This window comes from Narcine bancroftii, chromosome 2, assembly GCF_036971445.1.
Source record: "Narcine bancroftii isolate sNarBan1 chromosome 2, sNarBan1.hap1, whole genome shotgun sequence".
Classification (NCBI taxonomy): domain Eukaryota; kingdom Metazoa; phylum Chordata; class Chondrichthyes; order Torpediniformes; family Narcinidae; genus Narcine; species Narcine bancroftii.
The window spans coordinates 83,635,026-83,662,916 of record NC_091470.1 but is presented as its reverse complement, the minus strand read 5'-3'; the positions used below and the strand labels follow the sequence as shown (position 1 = coordinate 83,662,916).

Sequence of the window (27,891 nt, the reverse complement as noted above, 5' to 3'; positions counted from 1 at the left end):
CTAGCTTCCTGCCTCTCAATCCATCAATGTCTCTCTTATCTTGTAAGTACAAGGATGCATTCACATCTTGTTACAGCCCTGTACATTCCCATCTCATGATGTTTTACCTAACAGGAGTACAAGGACACCTCCCCTTCTTGTTACTGCCCTGTACAGGGTAACTCCCTACACATTCCCATCTCATGATGTTTTACCTTACAATCCCTCCTTTGTCCTCTTTAGAGGACAATCTCGCCCTGACTATGCTACCACCGCGTTACATTAGTTCGCCTATTATTGCCAAGCTCTATACGGGTTCTGTTCACAGGGCAGTTCGGCTGGTGGGCGAGGGCTCCCCCAACCCTCCTTTGCGTACACCCCCCATCCGTCACCCCGATCCCATTGCCCGTTTACAAGTTTCATCCCATTTGCCCCCAAGCAAAAAACTAGCTAACCCCCCGTACATTAGTAAATACCCAAGTTAACATATGGTCTACAATCTGATTAATAATGTTTGTGTTACAATCAATGTTATAATATTTGTTCTACAATCAAGGTTATAATATTTAGGTTACAAGCAAGGTTAAAATTATATGTGTAACAATCTAATTCACAATCCCTCCTTTCCATCACATTCCCCATCAGACTCCAGATCGATCTCAGCAACTTTCTCCGCCTCCTGTAATGTGAGATAGTCTTGCTCCACAGCCTGCACAGCTTGATATTTCGGAGGCAGTTCATCACGGTCAGCAAAGGCTCTCTCTATGGTCCTCGTGACCAGCGTTCGAATGCATGGAATACAACAACAGCCACAAGTGATAAAAATTGATACAGAAATGAACAAACCCAGCAAAAGTTGTCCTAACAATGTGCTCCATCTCCCAAACACTCCCTGTAACCAGGATAAAACAGGATTGGAGACTCCAGACTGGGCTTTTAATTCTTTCGCCAATGCCCTAAGTTTCGTTAACCCCTTAGTGAGTGATCCATCTGGCCCTGTGTTATTAGAGATAGAAGTGCAGCATAGATCTCCAAACATAGCACACACTCCACCTTTCTCTGCCAGGACCATATCAATCGCTATCCTATTCTGAAGTGTCATAAGGGAAGTTTCTGACAGTTGTTGATGTATTGCCTCAACAACGTCCCTGGTCAAATTTGCAAGGCGCTGGACATTATAGTGAATAAGGTTGATCCTATTAACATTCTTATTTACAGTGATGGGAAAAATTGCACTAAAAACAGGAAAGCTTTCAAACCCAGCTGCAATCTCATCGGCTAATTTAAATTCGTCCGGAATATTCCGGGCTTGGCCAATGGCATCAATCCATACCCCATCAGGGTTCCTTCCTCCCGGCCCCAAGAGTCCAACACTCCTCCTTTTTCTCCACAGCCAACTCTCTGTGTGGCGCAATTCTAGGGAATCCTCGTCTCCCTCCTGCCTTTTGACAATCAGCACTGGCGCATTAAGGGTTACTAGAGCACACCGACCATCCCAGTTAGCGGGGAGCCAGTTGTACAGCACTCTTCCTCCACAAAACTCATCTGTGTAGTCATTCAATCTGCTACAAGTCTCCTTAGTTTCAGATTCATTTTTTTTGTTATGGGACCTCAAAATCATCCCCTGTATATGTTCATGATAACCAGTAACCTGTTTGGCTGCCCTGTCAGGCACCCATGTGGCGTTTTCCCTGCTAATAGTAGGTCGTCTACATACTGAATCAGTGTAACATCTTCCGGGAGCTTTAATTTCATTAGGATTTCGCTAAGGGCCTGATTGAACAGTCCTGGACTGTCCTTATAACCCTGAGGTAATCTAGTGTATGTGTACCGATGTGCTTGGTAAGTGAAAGTTAACCAGTCTTGCCATTCCTCAGCTAAATTCAAGCAGAAGAATGCGTTTGCCAGATCAATGACAGTATAGTATTCGTGCTCCGGACTCAGAGCCCTAAGTGCTACATATGGGTCTGGGACTGGTCTCCCGATGGTCTTGGTAGCCAAGTTAATCTCCCGGAGGTCGTGTACCATCCTCCAGTCTTTTCTACCCGGTTTGGGAACAGGCATGATGGGCGTGTTCCACATACTGTCAGGTGCCGCCCTTAAAACCCCTGACTCCATTAACCCTTCTATCGTTCCTTTAATACCCTCCTCCTGACTGGGCGACAAGCGGTATTGTTTTCTCCATATTGGTTTCTGCCCGGGGTTGGCCAATTCTAGAAATACCTCTCCTTTTATTACTCCCACATCATAGGGCCCCGTTGTCCATATATGTGGACTCAGATTAGAAAGATATTTGTCTGAGTCTCTGTGATCAATATTTTCTCCTTCTATGGCTCGGTCTCTTTCTACTTTCTCATTCACTACCTGGTCCCATGCTTCAATATTCAGTCTGACAAATTTTCCTCCCTCCGAGGTGGAATATCCCGGGATTTCTGTCTGCCTGTATTCACACCCTATCGCTTCCTTTACCATCGGACCCAGCTGTCGAGCGTGATGATCTTTGGCAATACCCAAGGTCACATGAGGCACACTTTCTACTCCCAAGCAGAACCACTCCATTTGTTCTTCTGTCATGACAACCATAGCAGCTATTCCCTCCTTACCTACAAAGATAAATGGACAATGTATCGTTTCTGTCTTCCCTTCTTTTAGAGAGTCCCACCTCTCCTCATATTCCTGGTCCGGGTGGATGGTGTAGTTTAATGTAACATGCATAGGATCTAGTGGATAATGGTAATCCCCATACCGAGGAATACTGGCCCTCCACTCAAAAAACTGTTTAATCAGCCCTGGGCCTGGTTCATCATACAGTAGCCGACTCCAGAAAATACTAACCTCCACAGAGTCTTCTGAAGCGTTAGATGGGGTCATTACTATAAACTGTCCTCCCCTTCTTATTGTATCCCCTGGGTATGTTAACCGAAGGCCCTTCTCAGAACATTGTATGGTTATTCCTAGTTTGGTAAGAATGTCCCTTGCTAATAAATTAATGGGGCAACTTGGCACAACCAGGACAGGCGTTTTAACCCTTTGTCGTCCAAATGTCATGTCGATGTTATCTGTATAGGGCTGTGTTTCCCTTATCCCGGAGAATCCTATTGTAGATAATGTTTTGCCCGAAAATGTGCTCCCTGGGGGTTTTTTAATCACTGTCGTAACTGCTGCCCCTGTGTCAACCATAAATTCAATTTTTTCTCCATTTACCGTCCCCCAAATTTTTGGTGGCTCCCAGGGAGGCGTGATTTTTGATTCTCCTGGGCACCGTCAATAATCAAATTCAGCACCTTCCTCAATATAGTCATTACACTGAGGTGCCTGGACTTGTTGATCACTCTGCCACCCCCCGATTCTCTGGGGCCCATCAATGTGTCCACCCCTACCCCTTGCTTGTCCTCTTAAGTTTCCTCATCTTCCCCGATAGCCTCTAATAGAGGGTAATCTTTTTCCCCTTGCTCTCCCAGCCTCCGGACAGTTCCGCTGGTAGTGTCCAGGATTTTGGCAGTACCAGCATACTACATGTTCCCCTCTATACATTGTACCTAGCTGTCTTTCCCAACCATTTCTTACTTGGGGTCCCGGATTTATCACTGGCCCCATGACCTGTGGGACTATCTGTTGGGCCGCTAATTTAACCCCTATATGTTCTATGGCTCTCACCAATTTATCGGTTGTTTTGTCCACCTCCTTCTGGGACGCACTTTCTGACTTAGCATGCTCTGATTGACGATGTCGTTTGATTGCATGTGTCAGGTGTCTTTTCCACAAATCCTCTGACATTGTCTCTAATCCCACAATGTCCCTTAATTTTGCTTGAACCGTAGCAGGTAGTCCGTTTATTATCCCATTACGAAAGTGAGCCCTTCCTAAGGGGCTGTGGTCGGGTCTTTCTCCAGTCCCTGTTTCCCATAAGTCCCATGCTCGAGTGAAATACTCGTGTGCAGTCTCTCCTTCCTTTAGTTGAAGGGTTACCAAGGCATTCAAACTATAGGGTGTAGGAAATGTTTCTCTAAGTGCTTCCCAAAATTTATTCCGAAGTGGGTTAAATTCTATTTCATCCCCCAATTTACTGCTTCTTACAATTTTCTCTATTTGCTTCAGGGCCCCTTCTGCCTTTAATTTTATCATGATAGTTCTGACATCTGCGAGTGCTAATTGTTCTTGGCAGGTTTCTCGCTCAAAACAAGAAATCCATGGACTAGCCCCATTACTCAACGGAGGTAGTTTTTTCATTAAACTCTCTAAGTCCATTCGTGACCAGGGTACATATTTTTGAGTTCCCCGTCCCGTGATCAGTAATGGGCATTGATATCTCAATTTTGGGGATTTCTGCTCCTTCTTTACTCTTGGCATGCATTTATTTATCCCACCTTGTTCTGACTCTTCTTCGTCACTGTCACTGTCCCTATCAGCTTCCAATGTCTCAGGGTCAAAGGTATATTGGTCACGTTCATCTCTAAGATAATCTTTTCGGCCATAGTTTAGTTGTTTCACATCTTTCTCTTTTGTTCTAACTATGTCCAGGTAGGCATGTCTATTTTTCTCCCTCCCGAGTCTTTTCCTTTTACTTTCCTCCCATGGTGGATCGTATCTCGTTTCCTCATCTGTACTACACTTTTCGTCCTTTACTCCTATTACCATTCCTTCAGCTTTAATTTCTCCTGACAGTGTTGTAGTTATCTTTTCCACTTCCTTCAATACACCTACCATTAATTCTTTTTGATCCTCACTGATCTGCCCCAGCACATTAATATCTCTGTATAAGTTTTTAATGTTATCCTGAACCTTTTTCATGTTCCATTTCTGTATCTCTAACTCCTTTTCTATTTTCTTGGACTCCAGAGGGGTCTCTACATCTATTACTCCCCCTTCTATTTTTATTAAAGGGGCCTGTACCTCGTCTGATGTGTCCCTATTCCCGAGGTTCTTGTCACACCCCAGTGTCTCAATATCTGGATATAAGGGATGTGACTCCAGGATCCCATCTGGGGTGTCAGGGGTACCTTGTGACTCCACATATGCATAGGGTGGGGGTCTATAAGCTATTTCTACAGGGGCCATAATAGGTGGGTTATCAGGGAGACCAAATTCTTCGAATATAGCTAGGACATCGCGGTACTGCATCTCCTTGTCTCTCACCCTCTTTTTTGCTGATTCGCGATTAAAGATTTTGTTTTCTGTGTCCCGTTTGTATAATTGTATAAGACTCACTTATAAATGATTTATTGTCAGAGTACATACATGACATCACATACATCCAGAGACTATGAGAGAGAGAGAGAGAGAGAGAGAGAGAGAGAGCATAGCGAGAGAAAGAGATAGAGAGGCAGATACACAGAGCACAAGAGATAGAGAGAGAAAATGCCTTGCACTGGCCCCACTGGGAGAAAAGTCTTCAGATTAACACTTTCGTTTCAAAGGTTTTAAAAGGTTCTCATCCTGTGATCACTGGTCTGGATCAGATTGGGTCTCCCACCACTGGGAACTATCACTCCTTCCTTCCCTCCCACCTCGAGTGAGCTGCACGTCAGCCCACAATGTCTGCCCTGATCCCGCAATGGTGGGGGTGCGGGAAAGAGGGAGGGAGAGAGGATAAAACAGGATCCCATTTGATGCGGAGCTGGAATTGTGGGCACAAAATTAAAACCAAATTGTATTTCTCTGCCCTGCCCAACCTGGGGATTTCAGGGCAGCACCGCCACAGATTGGGATTGGGAGGGGGAGTGGGTGAGAGAGGAGGGGGGGGGAGAAGAGAGAGAGGGGGAGAGAAGAGAGAGAGGGGAGGGTGAAAGGAGGGAGGGAGAGAGCAAACCCGGACACTTCGTGGCTGGAAACTGGAAACAGGCACTTTTCCTTTCCCTTCTGTGTTTTGTTTCTTCCAGCTTATCTAAGCCTCTACGTTTTAAAAATTTTTTTTTTTTTCCCTCACCTGTCAGGAACATCTCAGTGCCCCCGGGTAACCAACCCCTCTTCCTCCAGCGGTCTACACATTTTCGGAGCATTTTTTGTTTTTCCAATGCCGCATTACTGGTATTTCGCTCCTCTAATTCCTGATTAATTTCCTTAATAACTTGGTCAAAAGTCTTAGCAGGCAACTGTACAGCCATAGCTGCGGGACCGCTTTCTAATGCCTGTTTTAATTTAGGTTTTTGTCCGTTTAGGGGATCTATGTCAACGAAAATTGCTTTTAAAAATGTCTCCTTGCAAGCTGGATGACTAATATCTTTTAAAGGAACAGTCTCTAAGTCTTGTCCTCCAATTGACTTCAGACTGTCCTGTATACTCTGATTGCTCGTTTTCCACTCTCTGTTTTCCCAAAGGGGTCTGAAAGTTAAATTACAACTAGAAAACCAAATATTTGGGCTATACTTTTGTCCTGTTTCCCTGTACCAATCTATGAATTTACGTAACTTTATCTCCTTGGTGATGTTGGGAATACCCTCATTTAACTTATCAAAAGTATTTCGAATAAACCGGGTGTCTCTTAGGAGTTTATCAACTTTTTCATTAATATCTCCTACCTGATCCGGACACAGCTGTCGCAGCCTTCTGTCGTCGTTCTTGTTCACCAGGCAGGCGTCCCTGAGAACTTTTTTTGTTGTCTCAAGGTCTCTAGTGTCTGCTGTGGTATTCCACCACGGCGAATTGGGGAAATAAATTCTTAACTTCTCAAGTGTACAGACATTATCATACCTACCGGACATTTATAAGTCAGTCTCTCAGATACAATTGAGGCCAATAAGCCTGAACCTTTGTTTTCTTTCAAAGCCCAACCTTCACGTGGGAGATTTCTCCTCTTAATAACCAGTTTAGGGCAGAAAACTCAGGTCCTCAATTGTTTATAGACCACCTTCTCACTCTATTGGACTTTGCAACGACACAATAAAGACTTTTAAACTCTAGTAGTTTCTTGCGAAGCACTTAATAAATGTCATTCAAACACCTTAAGGACTTTTATCTTGTCTGTAATCACTTACGTGTTACAATCCTGGCATGCGACCTTCAATTGTGGTCGTCTAATTTGTCCGATCTCCAGTTCTTACTGACAATCATAAAGATTTTAAAAAAAAGAGAATTTTGTTAAAACAGGCTTCTCTGGACCTTTTTATCAGCCGGCTGAGATGATTGTCAGAAAAAACAGAAACCGTCGTCCAGTGTTCACTCACCCATCACGTCGGGGTCACCAAATTGTTAGGTCTGCTTTGTTCATGAATGAGTGAGACAAACACCAGACTGAGTCGAAATCAGGGTTCTTTGTTCTTTATTACCGGATTGTAACACTTGCGACTAACAAAGTTAGTCGGAGAATGCATTCTGCCGTTATCAGCAAAATGGTGATTTTTTATACCCTTGGATATGTGCTTAGAACATCATCATATCATTACTTGTCCAATGACTAAAACTGTTGCTATCCTTTCCCTGCTAGCTTCCTGCCTCTCAATCCATCAATGTCTCTCTTATCTTGTAAGTACAAGGATGCATTCACATCTTGTTACAGCCCTGTACATTCCCATCTCATGATGTTTTACCTAACAGGAGTACAAGGACACCTCCCCTTCTTGTTACTGCCCTGTACAGGGTAACTCCCTACACATTCCCATCTCATGATGTTTTACCTTACATTATCCCCAGAAGTCGACGACGTTTAAGAAGAAGGACTCCATGTTGTGGCTTGGTAGCTTCCGGAAGATGACGGCAGCCAAGAGAGCGGCCTTCCCTTGCTGCACACGCAGCAGTGCTGGGACCCCATTCCGCACAATTGGCAGCGCTGGGAGAAGGTGGCTGTGATCGACATACCTTCGCGTAGTGTCCTTTCTTTCTGCACTTCGAGCCTTGGTTGGCTAAAAAAGTAGCACATCAGGTGTTCCTGGGAGACCGTGGTAGGTTTGCTCGTCGAACGCAGTAGCAGACTGTTGGTCTGTAAACCGGGGTCCCAAAATGATAGCCCCTGTGTGGACCCCAAGTCATTCGCTGAGTAAGCTTCCATGTTACAGAGGGTGATCTCCAGTGATTTCTCAAGGTCGATCGCTCCTTTACAGTCCAACTTGCTCTGCTCAAGTAACCTCTGGTTCACAGTCAGACCTGACACCTGCGACGTGGGTGTCCTGGATGATGTCCTCAGTGTTTTGGGCGACTGACACCGACTGGAAGTTGCATGCTCATGCGAGTCCCCACAGGGCCCAGAGGAACTCATCACTCGATTCACCCAGTAGCTGTCTGCAGGAAGCCAGCATGTGTGTGGTGTATACTTTAACTTTCTCCCTGTACTGGCCCTTGAATATGTCCATTGCCTCCCTGTGCATTAAGGCCTCCATGATCATTGGGAACACTTGATGTCTGACTTGGGAGAAGAGAGGGTGCAACTTGTATGCCTCCGTGGCCACAATTCCAGAGGAATTTTGCAGAAAAACCTCAAAGCAGCGTAGCAGGAGTTCAAACCAGTCTGAGGCTCCTGGCGATTGTTGGTCGATCTCATCAGGCTGCAAGAGTTATTCCATCATTGGTAAAAAATTATTGTAAATAAAATTGATGTACTATCAATAACTCGAAAGAATGGATTTAGAGAACAGTAGGCTTTTATTTACAATAAACTTGAAGGTCATCATGTGGCTTTCTGGGGAGAGGTTATGGTGTTGGAGCCTTTATTCAGGGTTAAGAGGGTGGAGCCACAGGTACAGTCACAGGACAGCAAGGAACTCTATCTCTTCCTACCCAACCTCTTTAAGGAATCTATGCCTTTCTCCAAGTTCTTCTTTCTTTGCTGCACCTGGTCGCTGGATGAGGCCTTTCATTCCCCGGCATCTGAAATAGCCTCTTTTTTCAACAAACATAGCTTCCTCCCCCTGTATTGATCAAGTCCTTACATCTCTTGCACTTTCAATCTCACTAAGAAAGGAACTGTTTTTATGAATAGGGTAGAAGAGTTGAGAAACTTAGTTAAGATTGATCAGTTTGAAAGAGATTTTCTGCTTGTGAATGGCTGCACATCCCATTGACCTAAGCTGTGGTTGTACTCCACCAAAACATCCTCCACTGATTTCATCTAAACCTATAAAGGTATTTTCCTAGTCCCTTAATTCTCAAGTACTTGCAATACACACAAGTGTTGGAGAAACTCAACAGATCATGCAACATCTATAGGAAACAAAGGGTAACCAATGTTTTAGGCCAGAGCCCTTTGTCAAGGTATGAGCAGGCAGGTGTCTTAAAAGGGGGGAGAAGAGGAGTGGAGGGATGAAGGTTCAGTGGAGGAACACAGGCCAACAGGGAAGAGGTCATAGGTGGGCAGATGAGGAAAAGCTGAAAAGTGATGGGGGAAGGGGTAGCTCTTTGAATGGAGAGTGAATGAGGTGGGAAAGGAGACAGAGGGATAGGGAAAGAGGAAGGGGAGGAGGGGGCCAAAGGAACTTGGAGCAGTCAATGTTAATGCCATCTGGTTGGAGAGTGCCCAGATGAAATATTAGGGCTTGTGCCTCCATAACTCCAATACTTCAGCACTTCTCCAGTTTCATCTTGTGTATACAATATCCACCTCCACAACATCAATGTTGTATTCTAGTTGTTCCTGATTAATAATTTGTTATTATTGTTGTCACAAAAAAAATTGCAGGGCTGTCAGAGTTGCTGCTGATGTGGATCTGGAGAGAGTGGGGACTGGAAACGGTGCTTCCTTGCAGGGTCCTGGTGCCGACAGCTCCATACAGGCTTGAAATGGCGTGTTAAAGGAGCAATGGTGATTTATTTTAAAATCCTGCGACTGAGGGGTCTGGGCCCCACATGGCAGCCTCAAGAGGTTGCAGACTCTGGGGAAGCAGAGGATTAGTGCAGGTCACCAGTGACAGGGAGAACACCTCCCCTGTTTGAGAGGGAGAAGCAGAGCAATTAACTTTGAGACGGTGACCACGACGGCAGATCAGTGGAAGAGTTTTGTGGCTGAAGAACACAAAAGCGGAAGGCTGTTAACGACTCAAGCAGAAGAACCCACGCAGGCTGCGGCCTGCTCCAGACTGGCTGAAGAGGTATTAGGTATTGGAACCGAGATGTGAGAGGGTGCTGAAGACTTCCTGATTGTGTTGGAGGTTCGGATCTGGAACTCAGGTTGTTGATTATTTGGACTGGACTCTGTGTGGCTGCAGGAGCACTGGAGGTAAATTCATGGACATTCAGTGACTCAGGGGAGGTGAGGGGGTTCTCTTTTGCTTTTCTTTCTCTGACTGTAAGGTGCCCGGCAATTTCTGCTGATGGCGAACTGCTTTATGACAGACTAAAGCAAATTTCATTTAATATTACACCTGCTTTATTACATGACAATAAAGGATTCTTGAATCTAATAGAAACATCTTTCTGCTTACACTGCTGAAGCTCTATTAGAGGCCACCACACAGTCTGCTCTTTTCTAGTGAATCTGCTGCCACTTTCCCCCAGTTACAGCTTTATAGGAAGTGCTTCATGTTGAAAAATGGCACAATCTGCTTTTTGTTCCCACTATCCATCAATGTCTTAACTCATGATGCCAAGGGAAATTATTTTTACAGGTGGAAATATAGGAAACTAAAAACAGATAATTAATTTGAGAATCTCTCTTGGTTCAGTCTTGAACTCTTCATTGCTTTTCATCTTCTTAACCACATCTGCTTGTTTTACTAAATGGCTTACTTATGTTAATATTCCCCTCGTGCAGGCAATCCTTGTCTCAGAACCAAGCCAACTACTGACATGACTTTTGATCAGTTTATTTATATCACATCAAGAAGATAATTAATTTCAGTGATTGTGTTGTCCCAATCCAACCATGACCAACTATGGATGGACAATAAATACCATCTCATTAATAAATGAAAAATGTTAGATTTTGAGTATTATTTAATTCACCATTCGCTTGTGATAATATGTCATGTTTGGTAAAATCCATGTCAGCCAATTCTGTTCGGAATTGAAGATAGATAGATTGTGGGGAAACTGTTGGGCCCACAATGCCTGTGCAGTCTCCTTGAAAGAACTAACCAGTTTGTTTCATCTCCACTTTTCCATAGGCCCGATTTATTTATTTTTAAAATTCTTTATTTATAAATTTTTAACCATTGTGGCGGCACACCACGGAGATCGAACCAGCACGTTGCGAGGTGTGCGTAGTAGTAAACAGCAACATAATACACTGTAACACGTCCCTTAACACAGTGAAGTGGCACAGGTTAAAGCTGGAGCAATACAAGACCAACAGCCCTAAAATGGCACTGGCCAAGTTGCCCAGCTAACAGATCAATAACAGGTTGGGGAAGAAGGGTATTCACATGCAATAATGTTCCTGCCCGCTATTGTTATTTATTCAGCTGGTGACAGCCAATCAAACAGGCAGTGGGAACTCCCAACTATATAAAAGGAGCCTTTCCAGCCTCAATAAATCTCCCTTAACCTCCCACATTACGAGTGTGTGTTTCTTTGTAGCATAATATATAATATATAGTTACATTACATTCAATTTTAAATTATTTAAAAAGAAATTATACATGTGATATATATCCTCCCATTCCCCTCAACCCATTCTCCCAACCACCCACCCCTAAGAAAGAGAAAAAGAAAAAAAAATGTTGAATGCCAAAAAAACAATCTGTTGGAGGTTACCAAGAAGTGAGGTCTTCAGAGAGTCAATTCTCCATGAAAACCAAAATTTGGGCTCCATATTTTAAAAAAAAACATATTTTTCTCTCAGATTATAAGTAGAATGGTATGAAGTTCTGCATACCATCTTTCCATGTCTAAATCTATTTCTGACTTCCATCCTATGAACTGCTAAAGCAATTAGCAGAAATTCATTTTGATAAATATTTAATTTTGGCTGTATAACCTTCATATTACTCAATAAAAATAACATTGGATCCCCTGGGAATTTGATCCCAGTAATTTGTCCAAAAAAAAAATCCTACCCTTAACCAAAATTGTCTTAACTTTAGGACATTGCCAAGTTGAATGAAAAAGAAGTTCCAACTTCAGATCTACACCTAAAACATAAATCTGATACGGCAGGATTTAATCTATTTAATTTTTGTGGAGTCAAATATAATTCATGTAAAATATTATATTGAACTAATCTATATCTTACATTTATAAGTTTAGTCATATTATTCTTACACAAATCTATCCAATCCTTTTCACTTATTTGAGTATTTAAATCTATTTCCCATCTTAATCTTGATTTATGCATCCTAATTTTGGGGGCCTTAGTTTGAAGTAAATTACCAAATTAGATTTATTTACAGTAGCTTTACAAATCAGTAATTCTAATTCACTTTGATTAGATAATGTCAAAGTGGGACCTATTTTACCAGATTTAAAAAAGCTTTAACTTGATAATAACAAAATAAAGTATATTAGGTACATTAAATTTTTCCCTCATTCTTTCAAATGTTATAAATCTCCCATCTTCAAAACAATCTTCAATCATCTTGTACCCTTCCATCTCCAAATCCTCAAGAATTGGCTATCAATTGAAAAAGAAATAAGCCAATTTTGACATGGAGGCATTTTCCTAGATATTGAACCTTTCACATCAATTTTATTGTCAATATTATTCCACAACTCAATCAAATGTATCAAAATAGATGATTCCCTACTTCCAAATAACAGCTTAGAATTCCATTTATAAATAAAATCTTGGGGATCCATATCCCCTATTGCATTAAATTTAACAGAAGCCCAAACTGGTATACTATCTAAATTAAAAATACATTTATAAATCTCAATTGAGTAGCTTTATAATAATTCTTAAAATGAGGAAGACACAAAAGCCCTAATTCATACTTCCAAGTCAATTTTTCCAAAGAGTCCCTTGGCAGTTTGTCTTTCCATAAAAGTTCCCAATCTTTGTATTTAAATCCTTAAAATTTTTTGAAGAAATTGAAATGGATTAAGAAAGATTGAATTCTAGGAAAAAAAAAAATCATTTTAATCCCATTTACTCTTCCAATTAAAGTAACAGGTAAATTATTCCACTTTTTAAAGTCAGCAACAATTCTATTAAGCAAAGGTAAATAATTCAATTTGTATACATTTTAAAAATCATTATCAATTCTAATTCCTAAATATTTGCCACCTAAATTTTGTGATTATTTTACAGTCCTTACCACAGTTAGGGGCATAATCTTGCTTTTTTTTCCCCAATTAACTTCATAATCAGAAACTTCCTCATATTCTTTCAATCTAATCTGTGATTGTAATAAATAATTTTCAGGATCAGTTAAATAATCCAAAACATCATCAGCAAATAAATTAATTTTATATTTTTCTTGATTCACTTTAATTTTCCCTTGATCTTAGAATCTTGTCTAATAAGTTCAGCTAAAGGTTCAATTTCTAAAATAAATAAAGCCATGGGCAAAGGATAACCTTGTCGATGACTAGGTTAATGGAAAAGAAGCAGAAATTTGTCCATTAGTGATAACTTTTGCCAAAGCATTATTATGTAAGGCTTTAACCCAGTTTATAAATATAAATCAATAGCAAACTTCTCCATTACTTTAAACAAGAAGTTCCATTCCAATCTATCAAAAGCTTTTTCTGCATCCAAGTTACTGAAATACTACTATCTCCTATTTTCTGAATTAAATTAATTAAGCTAATTAATCTTGCAATATTGTTCATAGAATACTGTTTTTTAAATTATACCTACTTGATCCATATGAATTAAATCAGGCAGATATTTATATAATCTATTTGCTAACAATTTTGCAATAATTTTATAATCTATATTCAATTAAGATATTGGACCATAAGATGCAGGATTTAATAAGTCTTTATCTTTCTTTGGTATAAATTTAATTATCGCTGTTGAAAAAAAATCCAGTAAAGAATAGGCTTCCATAAACGGAGGTATTTAAAGGTCCTTAAACTTCTTATAAAATTCAGACAGAAAAGATTTTCCATTCTGTAATGAAGTGCTTACACTTTATTAATTTCTCTTATTGTAAAAGGAGCATCCAAATTTTTCTGATCTTGATACGTCAAGCTAGATAAATTTATCAGATAGAAATTTATCAATCTTACTTTCATCTCCAATAAATTCTGATGTATATAAATCAAAATGTTAAAAAAATTATAAACATCATTAATTTCTTTAGGATTGTAAGTCAAGAACTTACTTTGATCTCTTCATAACCGAATGAATTATTCTAGCAGATTGTTCAGATTTTAGCTGTCAAGCTAAAACTTTGAGCTCTTTCTCTAATTCATAGTTTCTTTTCTTATTTCTATCAATCAATTTTTAAGTTTGAATTGCATTAAAATGAAATTTTTTCTTTATTAATTGCTTTCTTTTCTAATCCAGAGTTTTTTTTGTAATACCTTTTCCAAATCCTGTATTTCCCTTTCCAATTGATTAATCTCTTTGGTATAATCTTTCTTAATTTTCAATGTAAAATTTATTATATGTCCTCTTAAATATGCCTTTAATCCATCCCAAACAACAAATTTATTAAGAACAGAATTTGAATTTAATTCAAAAAAACTTCTGAATATGCTTTCTTATAAAATCACAAAAAAGTCATTTTTAACAATGTTGAATTTAATTGCTATTTATAAACTGTTTGTTTCTTTTCCAAAAATAGGACATTAAAAGTGGCGAATGATTAGATAAAAATTCTGGCTGTATAACTTATATTCATAACATTTCCTTGCAATTTATGCCAAAATGGAAAATAAATATATCCTAGAATAAGAATCAAATCTATGTGAATAAAATGATTAATCCATTTCTTTAGGGTTTAATCTCCTCTAAACATTTATTAAATTCAAATCTTTCATAGCATACAAAATTGCCTTAGCTGCTTTAGTTCAAATAACTGATTAGGTTATTTTTATCAAAAATAGATCCAAAAAACAATTAAAATCCCTTCCTACCAATATTTTTTGGTCTCAGCTAAATACATAAATTTATCTCCAATAAACCCTTCATCTATATTTGGTGCATAAATATTCATCAAAGTCCAATCAATAAATTGACAATTTACTAATGCAAATCTTCCAACAGGATCAATAATCACTTTATGAATTTTAATGTAATATTTTAAAATTAAAATTATTATACCCCTCGCTTTAGAGTTAAAAGTAGAAGCTATCACATGCCCAACCCAATCTCTTTTCAGTTTTTGATGTTCTTTCTCCGATAAATGAGTTTCCTGTAAAAAGATATGCAATATCGACTCTAATTTTCTTCAAATAACTCTCTTCCTTTTTATCTGAATTTTAAATCCATTAACATTATAACATAAAATTCAAAGATTTACTATTTGCCATTATATTAAATTCAAAATATTCATAACTCTCCTCTGACTCTCCTCTTGGACCTCCAACATTATAGAATCATTAAATATTCCTGACATTTCCAAGAAAAAAGAAAGGAAATATAGAAGAAAGAGAAAAATTAATAGAATTCCACCAAAAAAACTGTCAAAAATCCAGTGCTACTACCCTCAATTGTGTGGGAAATTACTCTTGATGCTAGGGAAGAAGGAAAAAAAACCCTGCCTCCCCTAAAGATGAAAAAAATTTTTTTGGATAGATTTCATCTTCAGGCAAGGGCAGCAGCTTCAAGATCCTTATTAACTTGATCATCATCAAGGCGAGCAATCTCCTTATCTGGATTTTTTATTCATCAGTTAGAATATGGAGTATTGAAGTTGGGAGGTCACGTTGCAGTTGTGTAAAATGTTGTTGAGGCTTCATTTGGGTTAGTGTGTTCAGTTTTGATCACCATGATGCAGGAAAGGTGTCAGGCAATGGATAGTGCAGGGAAAATTTATGAAGATGTTGCTAGGACTCAGGGGGGTGGGGGGGGGGGGCTGAGCTATAGGGAGAGGTTGACCAGGCTTTATTCCTTGGAATGCAAGAAGGTTATGGGTGATCTCATTACATGTGCACAAATTCATGATAGGAGTCTTTTGCCCAGAGCGGAACAATCTCTAACCAGAGGACATAGATTTAAAGTGAGGCAGAGAGATTTAACAGCTACCTGAGGAGGAACCTTTTTACTCCGAGGGTAGTGGGAGTTTGGGCTGGGCTGCTGGAAAAGGTGGTTGAGCCATGTTTAAGAAAAAAATGGAAAGATACATGGATAGGATGGGATTCAAAGGATATGGGCCAAATACAAGTGGGTGAATAAGTGTGAGTGGGACATTTTGGCCAGCAAGGGGAAGTTGTGTTGAAGGGTCTGTTTCTACACTGTATGACTCTACTCTTCTAATTCTCTTTTTTGACATTTCTGAGATATTTCTGAACATTTCAAGGCCTCCAGTTTTTCAATCTGTGAATTGACACTGTTTGATGATACACCCTTTCCTTTCTAGGATGCAGCAGTAGACATAATTGTAAAGACCAAAGAGGAAAAGGATGCAGAACTGGATAAGAAGATAGAAGCTTTGCGGAAAAAGAATGAAGCTCTTATGAAAAGATATCATGTATGTAACTTCCATTGAAAGGATTTGAATCTTTGGTTTATTTCTGATTTTCATGTAGTATTTAAATAAGCTTATTTCTGATTTTTAAAAAGCTATGTAAAATTTCATTTGTTCTAATTTTTTCCTCTTCACACTGGGCTTATGTGTACCTGTGCTCGTTCATTTTTCTCCTTTTGGCAAATTATCTTTTAATCTTGATGTGGAATATATTATCTTAACTTCATAATTTCTCCAGTTATTTGTCATTTTCTTTCCAAATGTAATGGGAATAAATAACTATTAGCATGCTAATGTGCCATCAATAACTACAAAAAGCTGATGTGAAACTATCGGGCTTTTATTAACTAAAGACTGGAACAACAATCAACCTCATTGACTAACTGAAGCACAGAGAAAGGGTGAGCATACAAGAAGCTATGGATAGAATCGGTCTTGGGAGGCATGACCAGCTGGCAGCAGCCAATCATGGCATAACAGTGGTTTACCACATTTACCCCTCCTTTTTAAGAAGAGACCTGCAGGGTGAGAGAAAAAAAGAGGGTGAAACACTTGTACATATATACATTTCGCAGGTTAAATCCAACAGGGGGATCTCCTCTGCCACATTGAATTACGTGGTAATGGGGTGCTGCTGTGGCATGCTGAGCAGCTTTTGAGGTTGACCTGTTAACAATTTGTTGTGTGGTGGTGGGGGAATGTAGAGCTGGTACATCGTTGGTGACAACAGTGGCTGGGGGTTGTGGCAAGATGGCGTAAGGATCAGACGTGCCTTCCAGTCCTCTCCTGACTCTATCTTATTGTTTTGTCTAGAAATGCCCATTAAAATTCTTTAAAAGTTTAGTTAATTTCAGTGCTGTTAATTTAACTTATGATGGTATAATTGGTGGAAAAGAGCAAAAAAAAACGACAACAGATCATCAAAAAACTACATTTTCCAAAAGTTCAAGTTTTGGAACCTACCTACAGGAAAGACACCGGGACTCAGTGTGAAATGGATCCCAGGAGAGAGGTGCAGTGTTCGGATGTAGAGCTCTATGTTACATCGGTAGAGCCCCCTAAAGATGGCGCCAAACAGCCTTTAGAACAAAGAGTTACTCAAAGGCAATTGTCAACTGTAGATGTTGCACTGCAAACTGCATCTCTTGAGATACAAGAACCTATACAACTTGATGAACTGGGAGAACTTAATACATTATGGACTGGGGAAAACCCCGGCCAGTCATTGCTGGAGAGGCTGTGGCTGGGGTTTCCACATGCAGTCATACTACAAGGAAGGCAACCAGAATGAAGGAAGGAATAGAAGATCCTTTGGTTATGCAGAAGAAGCAGGAATCTCTTCCAATTGAAAAGATTTTTGTGAATCTTGAATCTAAATTATCTTATACAATGCAGGGATTATCCAAGATTATGACTGAACTTGGTACTAGGTTTAATACTCTGGTGAAAATACATTCTCAACAGATGGCTGAGTTTGGAGCTTTTAAGCTTGAAGTGAGAGATAAATTTAATTTGTGTGAAGAAGATATAGACGAAATACGGGATCAAGTTTTTGATGTGACCAAAATGGTCGAAGACTTACAAACTCAAAATAAAAATTTGGTGAAAAAGATTGATTATTTGGAAAACCAATCCAGACGGAACAATATAAAGATTATTGGTTTGCCGGAAGGTATGGAGGGACCAGACCCAAGAAAATTTTTTACTGAATGGATTCCGCAGGTGCTGGGTCAAGAACATTTCCCGGAAGGTATAATACTGGAACGTGCTCACAGAGCCTTGCGTAGAAGACCTATTTCAGGTCAAAGTCCAAGACCTGTTTTGGTTCGTTGCTTGAATTATTACGACAGAGAAATAATTTTACGAGTGGCTATTAGAAATGCACAACAGAGAAAATCACCCTTGATGATTCAAAATAATCGAGTTTTCTTCTATGCGGATTTGAGTCAAGAAGTTATGTTCCAACGACGGGAATTCAATCCTGCTAAAGAGTTGTTGTGGAAGAAAGGTTACAAGGCAACCTTTAGATATCCAACTGTTTTGAAGATTTTTCAAGATGGTTGCCAACCAGTTCTTTGATTCTCCAAAGGAAGCTATAGCATTTGCTCAAGAGCTGCCAATTACTCAATTTCAACAGAGACATAGTCCGCTGCGATCTCTAAGGAGACAAGTGATGGAAGAAAAGAGTCGTGCTCCAAGAAGGAATGGTTGTAATGGTGACTCGGCAGTTGGAGCTGATTAAAAGAAGAGTTGTGCTTTTTTTTCTAAAAAAAAAAGGGATATTAAATAATGATGATGTTAGTTTAAGATGAAGTGAGAGTTGGGGGAGAGAACTGGATAGGCACTATTTCCTGAAAGTCATCTGCTTCATGTGAGTTATCTCACACCCATTTTTTTTTTGGGAGTTACCACATTGCGCGGTTTAGACGGGAGGGGGTATTTTTAACCTCCTACCCATTTTTGTTTCCTTTTTTTTGTATTATTAGATTAAAGAGTGAAGGGGTTTTTTTTTGTTTAAATATAAAAAAAAGCATAAGAAAGTATTTGATTGTTTAAAAAACTAAAAATTGATGTGGTTTTTTTTGTAAAGTTTATTCAGTAGCTAAGGAATATCTGAAATTTAAATGTGAATGGGATGGATAAGTTTTTTTTAATATATTTTTTCTTTAACTTTAAGGTGAAAGGAGTGGTAATACTGGTGTATATTATTTTGCTATTTTAGTTAGAGAACGAAGGGAATAATGGTGAAAGTTATAAATTGAATTGTACAATTCTTAATGAGGCTTGAATTTTGTTTGTGGTTTATGCTCCATTTGTTGAAGATATAGATTTCGTTGTAGATGTGTTTTTATTATTTGGATATCTGAATTTTAACGTAATGATTGGGGATATTTAAATGTGGTATTGGAGCTTTTATTGGATAACTATTTAAGAGTAAAAGGGAAAAATGGTGGAAGAGTACTAAAATTGAATTGTACAATGCTTAATGAGGTTTGAATTTTGTTTTAAGATGGTGGTTTATGTGACTAATTTGATGATAGATGTGAAGTTAGTTGATATTTTGTGAAAGTTTATCTCTATAGAGAAAGTTTTTTTTTCATCTTTTTTTTCATGCTACAATTTTTTTTAAGAATTGATTATTGTTTAAGAATTTTTTACTAACTTTACTAATTTTTTATATTAAGTTTGAGTTAAATATATGTTTCATCTTAACTCCGTTTGTTAAATATATGCATTTAAGTTTGATTTAAATATGTTTTTTAAGTCTGATATCTTAGTATTAATTACTTTTCTTTTTGTTAGTATTTTAATCGGTTATGTTTTTGTTTTTTTTGTAAGTGGGTTTTTTTTCTCACATATTATTAACTTTATTAATTCTTCACTCTTTATTTTGTGGGGGGAAGGGGGGGTTGGACTAATTTGAGTTGGGTTATTAATGTGTAATAATTATTGGGGAGGGTATAGTTTATTTAGATTACTGATATTGTATTGTAATTTTATTATTTTATTCTTAATTTTTTTTAATGTAATCCTATATGTTATTCATGTTATAAAATCTTAAATAAAGTTTAAAAAAAAAACAGTGGCTGGGGAAAGGGGTGTTCAGCTGCAGGTTCCGGGTTCCCTAAGATTGAAGTGGAGGTGGGGGAGGAGAAGGTGTGTTTGTTGAAAGTCAATGGTGGTCAGGAGGATCCTGATAGAGCAAAATCCAGGAGGGGAGGGGTCCCTCAATTTCAATGTTGAGGCACCTGAAAGGGCGGGAAGCCTTGATCAGATCTGCTTTGACTGGCCAGTAGAAATGAGGTTTGTATTCGGTGTGGACCTGGCAGTTTTTAGTCATTGTCTGGACTTCCTCAACGGAGTATGGTGGATTTCAAGATTTGATCAAATGGAAAAATCTAGTAACTCCGGGGTGGCAGAGGTCATTGTGGAGAGCCTGGAATATGTCCATTTGAACACTAGCACAAGTTCCTAGGGATAGAGTGTCCAGGGGCTCATTAAGTTTGCTGGGCCTGTTGAGAATGTCATAGTTGTAAGTGGAAAGCTCAATTCTCCACCTGAGGATCTTTCCCCCTTTGCTTATTATTAAACATGAATGCTACTGCTCACTGCTCTGTGAGGACCGTTTCCCAGCAAGATGGTGCCTCCAATGGTGTACAGCCTCCATGATGGCCTGAGCCTCCTTCTCAACGGAGGTGACGAATTTCAGGGCCTTGGAGGGTGCCTGAGAAAAAGGTGATGGGTCTGGTCGTTTGATTGAGTGTGGTAGCCAGGGCAAAATCAGATGCATTGCTCTTGGAATAGTGTGGACTCATCTATGGCCTGCATGCTTATCTTGATGAAGTCGTCTTTGATACTGTTGAATGCATCTTGGGCTTCTGCTGGCAGGGGAAATGTGGTAGCTTTGACCAATGGGTGAATCTTGTCTGCATAGTTGGGGACCCATTAAGCATTGTATGAGAAGAATCCAAGACATATTTTCAGAGCTTTGAGGGTATGTGGAGGAGTAGCTCTATCAATGGACACATGCAATCTGGGTTGGGGCCAATGACACCATTCTCAACCACACAGCCAAGTATGCCTAGTTGTGCTGTCTGGAACACACACTTATCCTTGTTATAAGAGAAGTTCATGCATTTTGCTGCTCGGAGGAACTTACAGAGGTTTGGATCATGATCCTGCAGGTCGTGGCCATAGATAGTTACATTATCTAGGTATGGTAAAGTGGCCTTAGATTGTAGCGGTCTACTATACAGTCCATTTCCTGCTGGAAGATGGAGACCCCGTTTGTGACCCCGAAAGGGGCCCGGAGGAAGTGGTAGAGGTGGCCATCCACCTCAAATGCTTATACTGGCAGCCCTCTGGGCGAATCGGGAGCTGGTGATACGCCGATTTCAGGTCATTCACGGAGAATACCCAATATTGTGCAATCTGTATGGTCATATCGGATATGCGGGGAAGGGGGTAAGCATCGAGCTATGTGTACATATTGATGGTCTGGCTGTAGTCTCTGACCATCCTGTTCTTTTCCTCATTCTTTACCATGACCACTTGGGGCCTCCAAGGGCAAGGGCTATTTCTGTCCTCAATGATGCCTTCGCCCAATGAGCGCTGAACCTCCACCTTAATGAATGCCTCGTTAGCTGCATGATACCGTTTACTCCTGTTGGCCACGACTTCACATCGGGGGTGAGATTGATGAACAGTGTGGGGGGGGGGGTGCGGTCGACCTTGAGGGTTGAGAGACCACGTGTTGCCTGCAGAGGACCGTCTGTGAACTGTTCATTGCAGATGGTGAATGGGGGTGGGGCCCATTGAATCGCAGAGTGACTTTCTTTGTTGGCACTGGAAATCCAGCCTCAGTAGCAATGGGGCACAGAGTTGTGGCATAATGTGCAGTCTGAATCATTTGTACACTACATCTCCAACAGTCAGGGTCACTACGCAGGACCTATGGGTGGCTGCTGTGTATGATTTGGATGCGAGTGATATCCTGTGTTTGGCAGGCTGTACTTTAAACAGTCGTTTAGTGGTAACAGAGTGGATAAAGCTTTCTGTACTCCCACTATCGAATAAACAGTTGATAATGCACCTATTTTCCTGGACGTCTATTATGGATCTGGCGAGTTCATACGGTGCCTCTTGGTTCAGGGTGTTGGAGGCCAATATGGATTAATTGTCCGAGTCTGATGGGTCCTCACACACCCAATATAGCTGGCCTCAGCCACAAGATGGCTGGCATTGACCCCTCATATCGTATGCCTTGGAAGATGGTGTTTGGCGCGCAGTCCAAAATGGTGGCCTGCATGATTCACACACGGCATTGCTGGTGTGCAGGGAAGATGGTGCCGATCGTACTGACTGGAGTGACAACTGTTCAGCATGTGGCGCTGCTAGACTTCACGGATGGTTTGGACTGGCAAACTTTGGTGTAATGCCCCTTTTTCTGGCACCTGGAGTACGCTGCATCCTTGGCAGAGCAGCGAATCCTCAGGTGCTGACCCTGGCTACAGAAGTAGCACTTGGAAAGATCACCCATAACAGTGGTCAAGATCAAATCATTGGAGTAGTGGGATGATGTAAGGGACCAGTCACTCATGGGGTGGGCTGATGCTCTGTCCCAGGCTAGTTGGCAACCAAGCAACTGAGTAATCATCTGAGTTCAGGAAGGCCACCTCCAGTGTCTCTGTAAGTTCAACCACCCTTTGCAGATTGAGTACTTTTTGTTCCAATAGTCATTGCTTTATGTACCCAGAGCAGATACCGGCCACATATGCAACTCTGATGAGGTCCTCTGCATTATGGGCGGTCGACACAGTTTTACAGTCGCACGCTCTGCACAGGATCCAGAGGGCTTATAGGTACTTGGTGCTCGATTCACTAGGTTGCTGTTTCCTGGAGGCCAGGAGGTGCCTGGCATAGACCTCATTAACCTTCCTGCAATACTGGGCCTTGAGGATCTCCATAGTTGCTTGATATGAGCTAGCGATGCTGATCATTGGGAACACTTAGGGCCTGACACGCAAGAGGAATAGTCTCAGTCAATTAGCTTCTGTGGTGATGGCATCCGTGGCGGCCGGCAGGAAGTTTTCAAAACAGCGTAACCAAAGTTAGAACGTGTTTGTGGCATCCGACGACTGAAGGTCGATATCAGGCTTCTCAGATTTCATGTTTTTTGAAACTTTTGGTTAATAAAAATGATGTACCATCAGTAATCACAAAGGGCTGAAGTTGTGAAACTCTCAGGATTTTATTAACTAAAGACTGGAACAACCATCAACCTCATTGACTGATCAAAGTAAAGAGAAAGGGGGAGCATGCAAGGAGCTATGGGTAGGATTGGTCTTGTGGAGTGTGTCCAGCCAGCAGCAGCCAATCATGGCATAACAGTGGTTTACCACACATACGAAGAATGTCATCAAGTTTTGCACCTCTACCATTTCCTATTTTGAAAATCGGAAGAGGATTTTCAGCTGAAAATTCTTTTGTGTGCAGGACAAATTTACTCAAATTATTCCAGAGTTGGAGTTTTTTCTACAAGGTTAAATGTTGGAAGCGAGGGAGGTCCTCCTTAGATTATAGAAAATGGGGAAAGGAGGAAGAGAAAATATTCAAAACTCTCAGCAGTTTAGGCCCCATCTGTGAAGAGAGAATCAGAGTTGGTGATATCCCTTCAGATTTTTAGCACCTGCAATTTTTTTTTATATTGAAGGGATTTTGATCAAGATGTATAAAAATTGACTGTTTAAGATGGGATAAATGGAGGAATACTGGTCCTGTTAGTGATCACTTCAAATATTTGGTGTCACAGATGGAAAACTTTGTACAATCCCTACAAGAGAAGTGTGAGGGGGAGTAGCTATAATTTGGAGGGTAATATGGGTGAAATCTGGATCATTCAGAGCTTTTAAAAAGGAATTGGAGAGTTACTGGAGAGTGAATAGTTTGTGGGGAATGGGGGAAATAATAGGATCCTATTGGATCTCCTCACTAGGACCTAGGATAGACTTGATAAGTCAATTTATTATTTCTTGTGTACTAAAGGTTCTTCAAAAGTTCTTTAAAAGTTAATTCAAAACAGAACTGCTCCATTCCTTGGGATGATCTGCTGTGCATCAAAATCCATCAAGTATTTAAGAGTCATACAGCAAAGAAATGTACCCTTGACCCATCATTAAGTACCCATCTATAGAGTCTCATTTACAGTACTTGGTTCAGTAGCTTATGTGCCTTGTCAACTGAAGTGCTTGTCCAAATGATGTTTGAAATCTGTGAGGGTAAGTGCCTCCACCCACCTTGGACAGTATATTCCAGATTGCAACCATCTTTGAGGTAAAAATTCAGGGTGATGAGAATGCAATTTGTTACATTTTGATTTTTAAATGTATGTGTATGTTCATATATAAACATTTTTTAAAATGTCATTATAATAAACTTTAGTCATTGGTCCTGTGATTCATTTGGTCAATTTAATATAAGTGTGCAGAGATTTGGTAGTTGTTGACTTCCAATGAAAGTGACATTTGATTATTGCAGGAAATTGAAGAAGACAAAAAAAGGGCAGAACTAGAAGGAATGGCTGTCATCACTCGAAAAAGTAGACCAGAGAGTCTCATTGTCACTCTCTCTAAATATCCAAATGTAAGTTGTTCGACCAGCAAGATTTTTTTTGATGGAAGCGGGTATGAGGAGGGACTAAATATTTTGCACAAAAAATGATCTTCTGAACTTTTTATTGTTTATTTTTCTTGTATCCACAATACCATTCTCTTTTCTGCTTACAAACTAATGGTATTATCATTACTGCTGGCAGTTTTCCTAACACAATTAAGGAAGGTTTAAACTGAGTTAGCAAGGGAAGGATTCTCAGCGCAGTTGTTGTTTGGATGGAGAGGTGGCAGAATAAGTGAATAAATCACATCAATGGAATTTAACACTAAGTTGGATCTTTTTAATGCAAGGAATATAACTAATAAAGTAGATGTACCCAAAGCTTCAACATGGAGCTCTACAATATTGTTGCTCTCACAGTGACATGGTTGAATGATAGGCAAAACTGGCAATTCAGTTTGACCTCTGTCAAAGAGAAAATGTTAGAAGCAATTCTTAAAGCCATTATAGTGAGGTGCAATAGAACTCGTATTATCTGATATCTGACAATTTGTAAATCCTGATGGTTCAGCAGCTGTCTTACAGATTAGCCCAGAATGTGAGCTCAGAGGCTGGCGTGTGTGCAGAATATAGCAGAATTCTTTGAAGAAATAACATACTCTATGGATAAAGGCAGACGGTGAATGTATAACACGTGTATTTCTGGAAAGCATTTGACGAGATGTCATATCAAAGATTATTGAGGAAACCAAAACTTCATGGTGTAGTAGGTAATATTTTGCTGTGGAAAGAAAATTGTTAACTTTTCACCAGACTTTTTTGTCTGGTTGGTAAGAGTGGTGTGCCATATGGATTGATGTTGGGGCTTCAGTGTTTTACAGTTTATATCAATGACTTAGATGATAACCAGAGGTATGATTGCTGAATTTTCTGTTGGTACAATTAAGTATGTTGTGAAAAAGAAGTTTACAAAGGGTTGTAGGTAAATTAAGTGATTGGCAAATGGGTTATAACGTGCAGAAATATCAAATTGTCAATTTTGGCAATTATTTTAAAAAAACCATTTACTTAAATGATGAGAGATTGCAGAGCTTCTAAGGTGAGAATGATCTGGATGTCTTGGAATATGATTCTCAAAAAGCTAGTATGCAGGTACATTAAGTAATTGGAGAGCCAACGAAATTATAGTTTATTAAGAAGGGAACTAAGAACAAAAGTAGGAAGATTGTGTATCTGTTGTATAGGTGTCCTCATTTAATGAAGGATGTTAATGCATTGGAAGTAGTTAAGAGGTGGTTTATTAAACTAATATCCAGAATTGGGAGTTTGCCTTTTCAGAAGAGACTGGAAAGCTAGATTTATATCCACTCCAGAGAGAAATGTAACTTGATTGTAACATTTCGGATTCTGAGCTCACTTCGGAGAATGTTTATGGAGAAAATATTTGCTCTTATGGGAGAATCCAAAAATAGAGCTTGCTGCCTAAAAAGTAAGGTGTCACTGATTTAAGACTTGGGGCAAAATTTATTGTCTCAGAGGGAAATGAACCTTTGCTCTTCTCTTCCTCAAAGGATGATGTAAAGGCAGATTTGATGAGCAAGGCATTGAAAGGTTACTACATTAGTTGGGAATGTAGAGCAGCTGTGATCTTACTAAATAGTTGACAAAGTTCAGAGCCCTCCGTGGCCTGTTCCTCTTCCAGTTTAAATGTTTGTACGTGGCTAAAAATGGTCCCCACCCAGTCAAACAGTCCACTGGACTGCATGTGTGAGATGCACTAAAACAACATAAAATAGTCAGGCCAGTGAGATTCCACAATGAATAATTAAAGCAAAGATCTGCAGTCCTGCCACATCAGTCCTGGGCACTGAAGCAACTAATGGGAAATGCATGGACCATCTGGCTTTCTCCTGGGATTGTCTCCTTTGAAGAAACCAGCCTTCAACCTGTTGATGAATGAAATAACAGAATGTAATGGCAATGGGGAAGCCTATGAGCCAACTTTCTGCTGCAGGGTGGAGTAAGCATTCCAAATAAAATGGGCCTTTCAGCAAGTTGTCAATACAACATTGACATCTACCTGACAAATGATATCCACCAAATTACTACTCAACCATTTATCTCCCATTCATCCAATTGCTAGAAGGTGTGGTTAACGTGACTGCCAGGAGGCATCTAACTCAGTATTTACTCACAATAAGGTGCTCACTGATGCCAGATTCAGTTGCACCAGGACAGCTTAACTTTCGACCCTTTTGCAGCCTTGTTCCAAATGTGAACCATAGTGCTAAATTCCAGTGCAGAAATGAGAGTAATTGCCCTTGATATCAAGGCCCCATTTATCTGAGTGAAATGCCAAAAGTCTTATAAAGCAAAAATTTAGTGGGCATTAGTTGGATAATAGTCTAATAGTTAGATCCATAATCCAGATAAAGTAAAATGGTTGTAATTAATGAAAGTTAATTGGACCAGCAGGTTCTCAATGTTCTGCAAGAGTTCTTCAGTGCAGTGCCTAAGCAGAGTCATCTTCAGCTGCTTCATTAGTAATCTTCCATTCATCAGGGAAGTTCACTGATGATTGCACAGCATTCACTTCCATTAGCAACTTCTCAGCAAATGGAGTTATCTATGCCTGCATGAAATAAGAATTGGTAACGTCCAGGCACAGATTTGTTAGTATAATAAAAAATAGTTTGTACACTGCTTCTTTTCCCCACATTCTCAATCTTGATGAAAAATTCTGGCCCTAAATGGTGGGTGGGGGGGGGGGGTTGGCAGCGCTGGCCGGGGAGGGAGGGGGGCGCCGCCATTCCGCAACCCTCCCCCCCACCCACCGTCAACATACAAAGAGCATACACCTCTTTCTTCTCTGCTCCGTCCACCCTCCCTCCTCCACCCTTTTACTCTCACCTTATTAAAAATCTGAAGCCAGATACAACATGGCAGCCACCAAGGCCAGCTCTCACATGAGATTGGCCACCCCTACATAGGTGCTATTTCTGTAGATACGGCCCTGCTTTCGACTGCAAAAGTTCAATTGACCCCCACCCCCCCACAATGTTTATCGACCCCTTCCCCCCCTTGGATTCCCAGGCATTTATCAAACCCTTGGATAGTCCTATCAAACCCCAGAGGTCGATATTAACCACTTTGGAGATCCCTGCTCCAGCATATTGTGCTTAGCTTGAGATTTCAACATCTGTAGACTCCTGTATGTATTCACTTTGAACCACAGAAATGCCAGACAATGATCATCTTCCACAATAAAATCTAACCACCTACTCTCAGCATTCAATGGAATTACCATTGCTGAGTCCTCTTCATCAACACCCTGGGTAGGACCATTGACCAGAATATA

At 40.1% G+C, this 27,891-nt stretch overlaps 1 protein-coding gene across 8 annotated transcripts in view; it reads left to right on the top strand.

Annotated features, from left to right (window-relative positions):
* The window catches only part of LOC138753842 (coiled-coil domain-containing protein 9-like), a 299,921-nt gene that overhangs the window by 34,166 nt on the left and 237,864 nt on the right, over positions 1-27,891 (top strand). For all 8 annotated transcript variants that reach the window (XM_069917295.1, XM_069917298.1, XM_069917301.1 and 5 more), the window contains 2 exons: positions 16,314-16,424; positions 24,459-24,563. In XM_069917295.1, coding sequence (XP_069773396.1) covers positions 16,314-16,424; positions 24,459-24,563 — 216 coding nt within the window. The remainder of the gene's footprint in view (positions 1-16,313; positions 16,425-24,458; positions 24,564-27,891) is intronic.